Source organism: Neoarius graeffei, chromosome 24 (assembly GCF_027579695.1).
Source record: "Neoarius graeffei isolate fNeoGra1 chromosome 24, fNeoGra1.pri, whole genome shotgun sequence".
Taxonomy (NCBI): domain Eukaryota; kingdom Metazoa; phylum Chordata; class Actinopteri; order Siluriformes; family Ariidae; genus Neoarius; species Neoarius graeffei.
In genome coordinates this window covers 9,855,214-9,870,298 of record NC_083592.1, presented here as the reverse complement: position 1 = coordinate 9,870,298, position 15,085 = coordinate 9,855,214, and the positions used below count along the sequence as shown (strand labels likewise).

Genomic DNA, 15,085 nt, shown 5'->3' with positions numbered 1-15,085 from the left:
AAGCTAAAGAAAACCATAAGTTTTATTCACAAGGCAATCCAAGCAAGATTAGGTAAGTCCTTTCCCAAATCCTGAAAGAAAAAAATGATGTCACAGCCTGTAAAACACTTGGTGGTGTGCCATTATTGGAAAATAATCAATAACAGAGTGGTGTAAAACAGGCCAACGCAAAGCAGAGTTGTTTTTAACACTCGAATAGTGGTGTGGTCAAGACAACCAAAACCGAGACCAAGTCATGACCAAGACCAAAGTGTATCGAGACCAAGACAAGACCAAGAGTTTGAGGGGTTGAGATCAAGTCAAGACCAAGTCCAAGGCAAGGTGAGACTAAGTCAAGACCAGGACCAGACCAGTGGGTGTGAAGGGGGACGGGGGAGGAGTGACAGCTGTTCACTGGAAGAAAATTTTCAAATTAGCAGTAAGTCCCGTTATTGGTCACATTTGAAGCAGGAAATTTTATATCCAATCACAGAAACTATGTTAACAAATAAATCAGACAAATCCCCACAGCTGTGGCCTTGACCGGTCTTGAAATAAAATCCTGAGTCCTCGATATCTGAGATCGAGACAAGACCAGGTAAAAACGTGATCGATTTCGAGACATGACTGACACCTTCATAAAGTGATCATGAGACCGATCTGAAGTACTACAACACTACACTCCAGATTAAGATTTGCTGATAATTACACAAGAACCACATTACCAAGAAACCAGCAAGTGTCAACTTGTCTGTCCTGAGGACTTTCCCATGCCAGAAACCTACAGGAACAGTTCTTTACCATCCCCGACACCTGAGCCAGTTACTCATTTTCTTTCTGCTTTTCCAGGTGAGGGATGTGGTGGAAATAGCCCGAGAAGTTCCAGACGTATGCATCATAAGCCGTAGACTCCATCACATACTCAGAAATTCTGATAAGTTCTCAGGCCAACTGTGAGTCTCCGTTGAGTCGGGTATTCCCCACACTCATCCTATTGTTGGAATCGTGCCAGTATGAATCCTGACAATGCCACAGCCGTGACAATGACCAAACTGGGACACAATGGAGTAAAAATAAAGAAAAAAAGAAAATATTGCACATCAATTATATTGCTCTGTGGGAAGATATGTAAGGAGAAGAGACTAATTAATATTCATAGAGCTCTTTCAGTGACACTGGATAAAAGAGGAAGAGAAATTGACCTAGTCATTAATCAGTTCAGTACTGCCCCCTGCAGGCCAACCACATGCTTAATATTTCAATGAGTAAAATGGCCCTGAGGTCTAGAAGAATTAGGATGGAGCAATTAGCAAGTAAAAAAGAAAGTCATTTGTCTCATTTGGCAGAGCAGACTCCGTACCTTCTAACTTTGATCCTACTTGAGAGCAAAAAGGTTGTTTTAAAATGGGTCAGAAATTACAAACAGTCCCTGCATTTAGATAAAATTGTGCACTACTGAATGTATGAATCATCCAAGAAGAGTTCCAGAGGTTAAATCACAAGAAGTTGGACTCCAACTGGAAAACAAAGTAACTCAAGATCAAAGGCAGGTGGTATTAAATCCAATCTGGTATTCTCAATCTCACCTCTAAATTCAAGAGTGGGATCGTATAGCTGGTTAAAAAAAAAAAGGCAACTGCTGAGAAGAGCTTGGAGGAAGGTAAGGTACCTTGGAAGGAAAGATTGAAAGCTCTCTGGAAGCAAATCAAGAGCAGGCTTGGGGGATTGATTTGGGAAGAGAGAATATAAAATTGTAGGTGTGGCAAGGAGAAGGAAAAAGTCAAAAGACATTCATGTATGCTCAGGGCCTGCTGGAGGAGAAGAAAAGAAGCAAGCTGGAGATTGCAAGGGAGGAGCTCAAGGAGCCATGTAGTGGACTCAGGCAAGAACACTCCACCAAGCATGTTACGTTACAGTACATTACAGGCATTTAGCAGATGCTCTTATCCAGAGGTTATGTTCCTTGCTCAAGGGCACTTCGGCCATTCTTGGAATCAAACCAGCAACTTTTTGGTCCCAAAGCTGCTTCTCTAACCATTAGGCCATAGCTTCCCCCATATACAGCCTCGAAGAAAACCTAACTTCCCCAAGCGATACTACATCTCCTCGGTGGAGCAAGATTACTTCGGTTGTGACCACAGCATGGTCTTCCTCAGGGTTAAATGGAGTGCTGTTTGAGGTTTATAACAACCACTTCATGGTACAAAAGCTACTCTACAGTAGTTCATGAGAGTGGCTTGGAAGAGTCACACTCCACCAGCTCATCACCTTCATCCTTGAGTTCTTCCACATTCCAACCTGCATTCAGAGACAGTTAAGATAATAGCTTCCTGATTTCCAAATATGCCACCAAGCAAGAAATGTATCAACTGGGCGGTAACCATGAGAGAAAATTATGTGCAGTGAATAACAAAATGCATAGTTTTAAAGAGGAAACCAGTTGGTAAGTTGTCTCTGCAGCTTGGAGAACCTGGCACACTTTTCAGCACATTGCCGATTGGACTTGCTGTTGTTTCTGTGAATAAAACCAGGACAGCCTCATCATGTTTGTGAAAAGTGTTTTAGAGCAGTGCATTGGTTTACAGTAAACGCAATGTATCATGGGACATCGAACATTTTTTGCAGGACTGAGAATGGTGGAAATTCTCCTTGTGTCAACATCTGCAAATTAGTGGATCATTTTTTGCTGCTATTTTAGGTGAAGTTTATGTGGTAGTCAAACTAATAAATCACTCAAGTGACCTTGGCAATCTGATGATCATTTAATTCCAATTTGCGACCTTCAATCTGGCAACCTGTGACGTGAGTAGGTGGAGAACCAGAGGATAAAAAAAAGGTTCTTTTAAAGAACAAAGAAAGCTGTGAGTTCAGAAGACTGGGAGAGAGATCTGAGAGAAGAGCTGAAGGGAAACAAGGGACAGAAACCAGGATCATCTTTTAGAAGAACGTGTCAAGACAAGAACCAACATGGTAAAGTAATAATTTTATAATATCCGTTTTACTTTAGGATCACTTTCTCTACTTCTACGCTTCATAATTGTGCATAGTAAACTGAACATACACAGGTCTGTGCAGGTCTGTATCTCACTGTCAATACCTGATCCACTGTTCTCTGTACAACTGATAAGCAGGGGTGGAGTACTCAAGTCCGGACTTGAGACATTTTGTTTGTTGTCTTGGATTTGTCTTGGACTCTTTGGTACAGTATTTGCACTCTGACTTGTCTCGTCTTGACCATTGGTCTCGCCAAATATTCTAGTTGGTCTTGACTGAGTACAACTGCCTTTAAAAAATGTAGTGTTGTTTTTTTTCTCAAGTAACTTCTTCTTTTGGCTGCACCTATTAGGGGTCACCACAGCAGATCTGTTCTGCATACTTGATTTGGCATAAGTGTTTACACCGGATGCCCTTGCTGACCCAACCTTCCCCAATCTATCCAGGCTTGGGCCCGGCACCAAGTATGCACTGGCTTGTACAACCCCAGTTGCTGGGTATTTTACCTAATCTGCATGTCTATGAACCGTGGGAGGAAACCCACGCAGACACGGGGAGAACATGCAAATTCTACACAGAAAGGCCCCCGTCGGCTGTGAGACTCAAACCCAGAACTTTCTTTCTGTTACCCCTTTTCCACCAAATCAGTTCCATGGCTGGTTCGGGGCCGGTGCTGGTTCATAACTCGTTCAACTTGCGAGCCAGCTGAGAACCAGTTTGCTTTTCCATAGCTCGTGGTGCTAAGGGAAGCCACGTCATTATGTCTCTGTATACGTCATTACGTCGCTGTATACGTCAGTTGCGTCGCTACGTTGGCATAAACCTTGGCGCGAATATCGAAGCAAAAACAACGCGGAAGCAGCAGCAGCAGCAACAACAACAACAATAATAATAAATGACTTCGCGTTTGTACAGCTGCTGCTTCTCATCGCTTAAAAATGGCGATCTTTCACGGTCTTGTTATTGTTGTTGGTCTTAACAACTCCGCCCCCCCGCTGACGTAAGTGGTTCTTTCCTCTGGCCCAGCAGAGAGTTGGTGCTAGCCTGGAACTGTTTTTTCTGACCCCAGAGCCAGTTCTTTGTCAGTGGAAACAGAAAACCCGGTTCCAAACTAAGCACTGGCCCCGAACCAGCCCTGGAACTGCTTTGGTGGAAAAGGGGCATGTGAGGTGACAGTGATAACCACTGCACCACAGTGCCACCCTGTTTTTTCTCAAGTAACTCCTCCTTCAAAATAAAGTCATTGATTAAGCGAGCTTGTTCAGAAAACGGGCACTGGTTTATCCATCCATCCATTTATCCATTATCTGTAGCCACTTATCCTGTACACTGCCACAGGCAAGCTGGAGCCTATCCCAGCTGACTATGGGCAAGAGGCGGGGTACACCCTGGACTAGTCGCCAGGTCATCGCAGGGCTAATGCACAGAGACAACCAAAAATTCACACTCACATCCACACCTACGGTCAATTTAGAGCCACCAGTTAGCCTAACTGCATGTCTTTGGACTGTGGGGGAAACCGGAGCACCCGGAGGAAACCCATGCAGACACGGGGAGAACATGCAAACTCCACACAGAAAGGCCCTCGTTGGCCGTTTGGCTCGAACCCAGAACCTTCTTGCTGTGAGGTGACAGTGATAACCACTGCACCACAGTGCCACCCTGTTTTTTCTCAAGTAACTCCTCCTGCAAAATTGATTGAGCGAGCTTGTTCAGAAGATGAGCACTGGTTTAATAAATTCCAATTCCATCTAGAACGGGTCTTGACATTGGCCACTTGGTAACCAGTCATATACCTCCTGACACTTTCTGCACATGATGCATCCATGCTCATCATGTTCATTTTGGCCACAGACACAATGTTGGGGAATTCAAGCAATATAAATTCAGTTTTACAAACCACAGACAATTTCTCAATGAAGAGGAAGCACAAGCACACCCGTAAACCTGTTCATATTTGAATCTTGTCAAAAATCACGTGAAGTAAAAAGATGAATCCAATGACAAATGAATCAAGATCAAATAAATGAAGCATGTGAAAAAATTATATGTAAAAACATGAATTAACTCGAAGGGTACTGAGTCGAGCACATACCTCCACCAAGGCACATACAGAATTATCAACATCCGAATGAAGTCACTTGAACCTAAGATAATACTAAAGATTTCCACCAAATTTCATCCAAACCTGTTCACTACTTTTTGTTATGCTGGGAACAGACAAAAAAATCCTGGGTCTGCATACATATCCGGATTTGGATCAAAATTGAAAATCAACTGTTCCTTGGTGCATGGCTCACTTTTCCTCCAAATTTCATCAAAATCCATTCACTACTTTTTGAGTTATGTTGGGAACAGGCAAACAAACAAAGGCGAAAACATAACCTCCTCCAACACTGCTGACGGAGGTCTCATCTCATCTCATTATCTCTAGCTGCTTTATCCTGTTCTACAGGGTCGCAGGCAAGCTGGAGTCTATCCCAGCTGACTACAGGCGAAAGGCGGGGTACACCCTGGACAAGTCGCCAGGTCATCACAGGGCTGACACATAGACACAGACAACCATTCACACTCACGGTCAATTTAGAGTCACCAGTTAACCTAACCTGCATGTTTTTTTTTTCCATCCAAGATGGCGCTGCGGACGGCTGCCTCGGGACTTCGCTCTCTCGTACTTTCTATGTTTTGTGTAATTGTTGTGTTAATTCTTCTTCGTGCTTTCACGGAAAGCTGCTGCGCTGAGGTTTTTTAAATGTTTCCACATAGTGCTCCTGATAGGAACATAATGCGGAGGTGTTTTTTTCCTCTCATCTCGTATTGCTCTGCCTCTCCTCCCCTGAGCTTTCCTGCTTCTGCTCTGCTGACTCGTCTTGTCTGAGAGACCCTTTCTGCATTGTTCTTCAAATCAGAATTTGATAAACTGGTCTCTTCACGCAATTGACACAATCTTCTCGATGAGAAGCCTGGGTTCGGGGGAACCGGCCTGTCCTGCCGGAACGTTCACAGCTGGATATACGATGGACGCTTGGGAGAAGTGTTGTGTCGTGTGCCTGGCGGTTCTTTCTGTGGAGGACATTGAGGATATTTACTTATTCGGAACCATGATCACAGGACTTTTGCTGATTGGACTAGGCATTGCCCTAGTGTATCGAGGAAATCAGAAAATGGTGACAGCTGTTCAAAGCCCCATAAAGCTTCCCGACATGATTGAAGCGGTGGGCAGAGCTGTTGGCACTCAGACTGTGGCTATTTAAAAACTTGAGCCGCTCAGTGGATTCGATATTGGAGAAGTTGATGGCTTTGCAGAGAGATATGGATCATTTTAGTGGCCAGAATGGACGAACAGGGTAGTCTGCCACATCTACCCATTTCAAGCCTAAACAAATTCCAATCTTATCTTTGGCTCTCCCAGCCAGCACTGCCTCAAGGTCGTTGCTGGAGCAACAATCTTCCCCTGAAGATCACTGCAGTTAGGCCTTCTCTCTGTATTTCCTATTATTCCCTACTATTGCACCATTCCTGTGTTTTGTTTGTTTGTTTTGTGTGTACGCTTTTATCTGTGTTGTACTGTACTATGAAAGCTAAGTGGTACCGGAGTCAAATTCCTCGTGTGTGTTCGCACACCTGGCAATAAAAGTGTTTCTGATTCTGATATCTTTGGATTGTGGGGGAAACCAGAGCACCCGGAGGAAACCCACGCAGACATGGGGAGAACATGCAAACTCCGCACAGAAAGGCCCTCGCCGGCCACGGGGCTCGAACCCGGACCTTCTTGCTGTAAGGCGACAGCGCTAACCACTATACCACGCTAACGGAGGTAAAAATGTGAAAATAAACAAATAGTTAACATTACTACAGTCAGCGAACTGAACTAGTTTGCATTCTCATGAGTACTTTAAGTAAATAAAACAAACCGAGGATTGCATTTTACAAACTCTCAGAAACACTCACATTTATATCATATGTTTTTGCATATCTATCTCAGAGCTACGTCAGATATTTGGTCAGATATTGTATAATAATACGAAGTACGTAATTAAACATAAACCCAAAATTCATCTTCAGCACGAATCACCACTGCAGCTTGGATCTTGAAATGCAGGTTATTCCACATCACAGACATCATTCCGCCCCCACATTATCAGGAAGTCATTGTTTGTATATTGAACTGAAAGTAAAATTTCACATGGGGGGTTAAATAAAAAATGAAACAAAACTGAACCTCAGTGTCCTCATAGTGAGTAGTTAATATTTTATAAAGTAATTATTTTTTGGCCTTGATGATAAATGAATAGCTAGCAAAACATTTTTTCTGCCTGAAGGAGGCGCTTTTCACTTTCTCTCAATGAAACCTGTGATTGATTGATTGATTGATTGATTGATTGATTGATTGATTGATTGATTGATTGATTTTATCAGCCAGTCCTGATGTGTTACGACATCAGAAGTTCACAAATTTCCCCGGGGAGGTAGATGGGGATGGTTTCTCTACCTGGGCTCAGGTTCAGTCTTTCATTACGAAATGAATAGTGGACAAGACATTGAAAAAAAACCCAGACATTTTACACATACTGTACTGTATATGTCCTTTAAATACTGGACACTGTTAAAGATCCGATATTTCATATACTATATATTAGTATACGGTTAGTCTATTTGACACACTGTATATTTCTTATATGGACACGAGTGTTTTACTGGGAAATACATTACTCGTAGTTTTCATCCGAGCTCCATCCGGGACATGGAGAACCAAAACTGTGACATAAACCTCTATATGTCACTCGTGAGGAAATCAATATATTTTTTTGATAAATTTGGGGACTTTTTGTTTGTGAATGTGTCGATATAATAAAAAGAAATCACATGTTGGCTTGAAGAGATGAAGTTTATCTTGTCGTGTTGAAAAACTCATTTTTCATACAAAAGGGAACACAGATCTGAGTGATATATTTAAATCATATTGGCTGGCGATGAGTGGTATATCAGATATATTCCATTCAGCTAGCATGTTACTGAACAAGTCGAAGATGAGTAACTGAATGGAATATATCTGATAGACCACAAAAAAAAGAAGCCAGCCAATAATAATAATAATAATAATAATAATAATAATAAGTTCAATTTATATAGCGCCTTTCTCAAAGCCCAAGGTCGCTTTACAATTATAGGCAGAAAAAGTCCACCAAATAAAGGTCAGGATGTCATTCCAGTGGTGTAGCAGCTACAGTCCCACCAAAAGGCGTACGAAAACAAGTCCCACACCGCCAGCACAGCCACCACGCCACCGCCGGGCAACATCACTCAGAACACCACGCCATGGATCCACAAAGCGAGCAGAGCACTGGTATGTCCCAAACCGCCTGCACAGCCGCCGCGACACCACCGAGCAACATCACTCAGAACATCATGCCAAGCACTAAAGCACAGAGCGCTGGACAACCACGATGTTAAAATGAGCAACAAGCTCACTGCAGTCCATAGCTGGGAGCACAGGCATCACCCACAGCGAACCAAGGCCTGGAGGGAACCGACGCCCAAAACTGGGTCCGGAGCTACACCACAACTGGCGGACAAAACACTCAAACAAACATCAAACTACACAAACACACAAAAAAAGAAAAAATAAAAATAAAAAAAGGAGAGAAAATAAAATAAAAAGCTCTAGTGACAAGCAGCAGCCAGAATACGCACAACATACTCTCAACCGGAAACGGAAACAGGAAAAAAAAGTCATTATTATTATTATACATACACACTCTCTTCATATCAGCACTCTCGAATGAATTAGCTTACCCGCGACTCGGTGCTGTTAGTGCGGCAGTCCAGTTACCTTCCAGCCAGTATAGTGTTAGCGAATATTATTATTATTATTATTATTATTACTTTCCCTGTGTAATTTACTTAGTTACTTTTAAAATCAACATCGACAGCGACACACAACGGAGCGACCTGGCAGCCAAAATTCTCTCAAAATCGTCTGCTTTTAACAAAGCAAACCTCACAGCCATGTTCATTTACAAACTATCACAGTCACTCGCTAGCGTGAAAGTTTTACATCTCTGACGCGTCTCTTTTCCAGGTTTTCGATGTCCAGGTTTGGTATGTTTTTCTCTTGTAAATGTGCGTGAAGAATATATAATTAAGTTTTGGTAGACTTTCGAGTGTTCAGCACATCTTCAGTTTCAGTTTTTAGTTTATTTATTTAGCACTTAATTATAGCATAGCTAATCCTAGCAGTAGCACTGGATTAGCCTCGTCTTCTCTCTTTCCCAGCGGGCAAAGAAATGATTGTGCGCACGCACAGCAGAAACATTTTGTCATTGGATCTTCACATGAGTTCTGACGTGATGTCGTGTTGTCTTGACAACGTGCAATATTGTAACAATATTGCATGCTTATTGGGGAGAGTGGCGTAATACATGTAGCATAAGCGATATGATAACAATATTGCATGCCATCAATAAACCCACTAGAAGGGAATAGAATACATGTTTTTATTCCATGGAAAAAGTGTCCTGGATGGATAATAATTCCCGATATTTCACTCCGATGATGTCACTCCCAGTGTTTCCCGCTGACTAGATGCACGTTGTCAAAATGGCGAACCGGTTCAAAATTAAAATTCTTTTGATTAACTTGCGTATTTTTTTTTTAGATGTGTCCATACAATATAAAGAACTTTACATGGTGGCACAAAGATATGAAGTTTATCTTCTTGTGTTGAAAATATTTTCACTCCTGAATATGTTCACCACTCGAAGATAAACTTCATATCTTTGCACAACCATGTAATATCCTCTATTCAGGGGTTCCCAAACTTTTCCATGCCAAGGCGCCCAAAACAGCATTAGCTTCTGGCCGGGGACCCCCTTTGCAAACCCACAGACAATGCTACAAAATATGCAAAGAAACATCAACTTTTAGAATGTTTTCTCTTACTTTTATTCAATAGTCAATAATTGTTACATTTGTTTAGCATAAGAATATTATTAACTAACATGTTTTCAACACAAATATTTTCGCACTGAACAATAAACCGTATAACCTCCTGTAGTACCTGATTCAACTCGTTATCCATCCTTTTTGCGACCAGTGCCTCGCGATGGAGCATGCAGTGTGTGGCCACTACATGCGGGGCCTTCTGCTTAATGAGCGCGGTCACTCCACTGATCTTCCCGGTCATTGCCGCGGCTCCGTCCGAACACACCCCCACACAACGGGTCCAGTCCAATCCGTTAGACTCGATGTAATCGTCCAAAACTTGAAAAATGTCTTTCCCAGTAGTTCTTCTTTCAAGTGCTTTACAAAATAGTATTTCCTCCACAAATCTTTCCTGTGAAATAAATCTGATGTACACAAGCAGTTGGGCCTCATTGGATAAATCTGTGCTCTCATCCAGCTGAAGTGCGAAGTATTCGCTGGCTCTCACCTGCTCCAACAGCTGAGCAGATACGTCTTGAGCCATGTCACCAATCTGTCGGCTCACGGTGTTATCAGAGAGTGGGACAGCATCGATTTTTTTTGGCAGCATCCTCACCAAGCAATTCTCAGACAATGTCTTTGGTGGCTGGTAAAATCAAATCTTCTCCAATTGAGTGAGGTTTTTTAGCACGAGCAATGTGGTACAAGGCTAAAAATGATGCCTTCAGGGCCCGCTCGGGGACAGTAGCTTGCTGGGTGAATGCAGCAGATTGCCTGACCAAATGCTCTTCTTTGCGTCTGAAGAAATCTACTGTTTTTTCGGCATCTGTCGGATGTTTTTGTACCAAGTGACACTGAAGTTTCGAAGGTTTTAAGCACTCATTTGACAGGGTCTCCAGACAGAGGACGCATTTCAGGCAATCATGGCCATTTTTCTGTATGGCTGTAAAGCCATACTTAATGTATGCTGCCTCATATTTTCAGATTTTAGTTGGCCAGGACTTCTTAGTTTTTTTCGCAGCAGTGTCCTCCACAGCAGGGCTGTTGGTTTGTTCCTTCGGTCTCTTCTTCAAAAACCTGTCCATTTTGCGCTAGCAATACGCTAGCTTGAGGAGCAAAGCAGCTTGATAAATGGCGCAAACCGCAACATCACAGGCAATCGGAGAGATGAGCATGGCAAACAATGTTTCGATATGATGTATTATTATTAATAATTATATTTTATAATAATGATTAAAAAACTAATTACAATATATTTAATAATTATTCTTTTAAAAAAGTATATATTTTCTTCGCAATTTTTTTGTTATCGTCCCTCCAACTTTCTGAGGCCCCCCTAGCGCCCCCTGGCGGCCCCCCAGGGGACCGCAGCCCCCACTTTGAAAACCACTGCTCTATATATTTCAAATATGATGGAATATAATGGAATATTAACCAGCACCTTGTTTATCTAACGATTGTTGCACGTGTGTGAAAATGGCAGACATTTTTTGTGCATATTCAGCATTGAGGTGTGTGTGTGTGTTCAGAAAAAAGGAGAAAGCCAGCTGCAGCAGGTTCAGGAGAATGTGGAGGAGGTTCGGACCATCATGCATGAGAATGTCACCAGGGTCAGAGAGCGCGAGGGCAAACTAGAGGAACTGGACGACAGAGCTGAAACACTGCTGATGAAAGTAAATATGAACTTTCTGAATGTTCATGCATAAATAACATTAGCTGTAGAATGTACCGTGTACATGATTTTGACCCAATTTCGACTTTAAGTGTAGTCATATTTCTGCTCCTGCACCATGCTCCTATTAAGTGATTTAAAATATATAAATATATATAAATACATAACATAACAAGGAATTCAGTCAACAGAACAGAAGTGAGTGAATGAATCAGCACTTATTGTCCCACCATTTGAATGACATTCCAGATGTTGCAATACAGAGATCTTATAAACTTCTTATTTTTTCTTTACAGGTTGCCAGTAAAGTTGTTTTTCCTAAGGTAGATTAGATTAAAATGTGCAGGTAGGACTGCAGGCTGTCTTTCAGTGGAATTGGAATGAAATCTCGAATTATAAATTTTTCAGGTTTGCTAGACTGGCAAAACAAAAACATATTTGAGAACAATGTAAAGTAGAAAATGCCCAAATTTGCCCATGGCTGCACCCGAATGCTCATTATGTACCTGAGTGTAACTGTGGTACGTTCTATAAGTATGCAAGCAAGTAGTAAGGACACAATTCGGATGAACTCCATCACCATCATCTTACCTGTCCTCTGACCTGGATATTTTTCCCCATGGAAATTCTTCTTCTTTGGTTATCAGAGATTCCGGCTGAATTATGGGACAGCATAGTGTGGTACATTTGCATACTACAGATGTAGTGGATCATCCAGGTGCCTACTGAGTATTCGGACACCCTACTTATATAGAGAGTAATACTGCTTTTAGCATACTAATAATATGGAAGTATGTGTACCTTGGTGCAGATGAAGCTCCCGTCACTCTGCAGTCCACCTTGTCGACTTAGGGGCTCTGCATGCTCTTGCGACAAGGCTTTCGCAGATAGCTTTTTGCAGACAGTTGTAATTTATCATTGAGCGGGGAGTAATAGGCATGCGCGATGTTATTCACCGCCACAACGCAAGGGGGCGCAAAGTCGCGAAATCGCTAGTAGTTGGTGGGTGTGGTTAGTGGAGTGTTTATCCTCCGGTTACTTATAATGACTAGAACTGGAGTCGTATAGATGTACGTAGTTCCTCACTTCCTTGATCAACCGCTCTTCGTGCTGCTCCATCTTCGCTCATGTTTTTAAAAATGGCGGTCGTGAAAACAAACCAAACCGGGAAAGTAGGGAAGCAGAAGTGCGTGTATAGCGGATGTAGAGTGGAACAATCAGAGCCCTCTTGTCTGCGACGCTGCCTGCAAGGATGTCTGCGGTGGTCACAATTTTTGGGAGGTGTGTGCAGAGCATCTGCGAAGGGGGGTGGCTTCGCAGACGCCATCTGCGATGCCATCTGCGAGGACTGGGTTGTCAGCATAAATTGGCCTTTAGACTTCGCCGATGACATAGCACTCCTTGAAGACATTGTCAGTTCTGTCGAGGCTCTTCTTCATTGTCTCGAGTTGGCTTCTCAGGCTGTTGGTCTCCAGCTAAATGCAAAGAAAACCAAAGTGATGCACCTGAACCCCTTGACTAATAACCCCCTTCATGCTCTTGACAACTCGAGTATAGAGAAAGTCAATGACTTTAAGTCCCTGGACAGTTGGACAAGTATGCCCCATGATATTGAAAGTCAAAAAGCCAAATCAGTGGGTGCCCTTAATGCCCTATACAAAGTCTGTGTTGAACCTCTGACCAGGGAAGCCAAGATTAGGGTTTTTAATGCGTCAGTCGAGTCCATATTGTTATATGGCTCAGAATTTTGGTCCTTGACCAAAGCTCAGGAAAAGTCCCTGGATTGTACTTATACTAGTATGCTGTGAAGAATCCTAAATGTATCCTGGCATGATCACTGGTCTAATAATCAGCTCTCTGACAACTTACCCCGCCTCTCATGTATCATCAGGAAGTGATGCTTTTTGCGATCACGTTATGTGGCACGACCAACCTGTGGCGCAAGTGTTGCTCTGGGAGCCTGACACAAAGTGCAAGTTTGGCCGGCCATGTACCACTCTGAAGATGGTACTTGAAAAGGACATAAGCTTATTGAGTGACCACCTCAAGGCAGCTATGGCTGACAGGTAGGCCTGGGCAAAGATCTCTCTGCAAGTCACTGGCCTGCTGGATGTCAGGTGATGAGATAATGATGAGTATTTGGATGCAGCCCATGTGAAAAAATTCTCAGGACACCACACTATTGGTGTAACCAAATCCATCCAGAACATTCGAAGGACTGGTGCACTAAACAGCTAGGGAAAGACAAAGCAAATAAAATATTGCTGTCATAGTATTGAAACTGTAACTAGCCTATACCTAATCCTGTTTGTGTTTTTGACAGAGCAAACAGTTTGAAAAGACAACGAGGAAAGTGGCGGAAAAGATGGAAACTGAGAACACATGTCTGCGATGTAAGAAATGGCAGAGGATCATGATCATTGTCGGAGCAGTTGTTCTGGTCATCATCATCATTAGTTGTGTGTTATTTTGGCCACGGTAAGGACAGACACAGCAGAGACTCTGGTTAAAAAGCTGAAAAGCCGGAGATTAAGAAGAAGTGATGGACTTAAAGGCTAAGTTATGTGTTCAAAAGACAAAAAGGTCTGAAGGACACATCGTCATGCCTACTTCTGCTCACACGCCATACTCTTTGTGTTTACTCTTGTGCATGTACAAGTACTGGTACTGATAACTGTTTGAGTCTGAGTCTACTTCCTGGTCAGGTTTTTTCCCTCCTGAAGTCTCAGGGAGTTTTTCTTTGTCACTGTCACCTCTGGGGGTTTTTTGGGGTTTTTTTGTTGTTGTTGTTTGTTTTGTTTTTTAATAGATCTAACAGTCAGTCAAATAAATGAGCCAGTGTCTTTGTAAAATATGCTCTGAATGAATGAATTAAACACTTAAGATTAAGAGCGACTACATTGTTTGCCTCTTTGTCACTACACTGGAGGAAACTTGCCCTTGGTGAAATTTTGCTTCCCATTTTTCTAAACAAACCCCAAACCCTATCATCTAACTCAACCCCAAGCTTATGGCAAATCTTACTTATAAAAAAAAAAAACAGAACCACAGCTGTAGCTTGTGACAGTGACTCCAGGGTTTGGAGCTCAGTCGTTCCAGAAGGTTGTATTTTTTCACTTCTCATGTAGCCAAAGCTTTATCGTGATCAGGGTAGCAGTGAACCTGGAGATTATCCTAGGAACACTGCATGTGAGGTGGGAATACATACTGAACAGAATGCCAGAGCATGCACACATTCATCCACACCTAGGGGCAATTCTGGCATGAAGCCATCCATATCCTGGCATGTTTTTGAGAAGTGAAAGGAATCCTGAGAACCTGAAGGAAACTGCAGGGTTTTTACAATAAACTCCAGGTATTTTAGGGGAAAGAAGCTGCTGCACATCTGTTTTAGTTCCTTAAAAAATGTACTTGCTGACTTTTGTATTAAATACTGCATCTAATACCGTTTCCCTCGAATAGATTATTTGTTTTACAGAATTTCAAGTTGAGGAGTGACCTCAAATGACCTTGGGC

The 15,085-nt window shown here is 42.4% G+C and overlaps 1 protein-coding gene across 1 annotated transcript; it reads left to right on the top strand.

Annotated features, from left to right (window-relative positions):
- The first annotated feature begins 2,394 nt into the window (after positions 1-2,394).
- On the top strand, positions 2,395-14,464 carry LOC132872932 (vesicle-associated membrane protein 5-like). The gene is made up of 3 exons (XM_060908071.1): positions 2,395-2,949; positions 11,427-11,570; positions 13,893-14,464. Exons 1-3 carry the CDS (start codon positions 2,947-2,949, stop codon positions 14,049-14,051), a joined length of 306 nt encoding a protein of 101 aa, XP_060764054.1. The 5' UTR covers positions 2,395-2,946; the 3' UTR covers positions 14,052-14,464.
- Positions 14,465-15,085: the final 621 nt, after the last annotated feature.

Coding starts and splice junctions, on each gene's coding strand:
- LOC132872932 (XM_060908071.1), top strand. Junction 11,571..13,892: donor CTGAAACACTGCTGATGAAA/GTAAATATGAAC, acceptor TGTTTTTGACAG/AGCAAACAGTTTGAAAAGAC.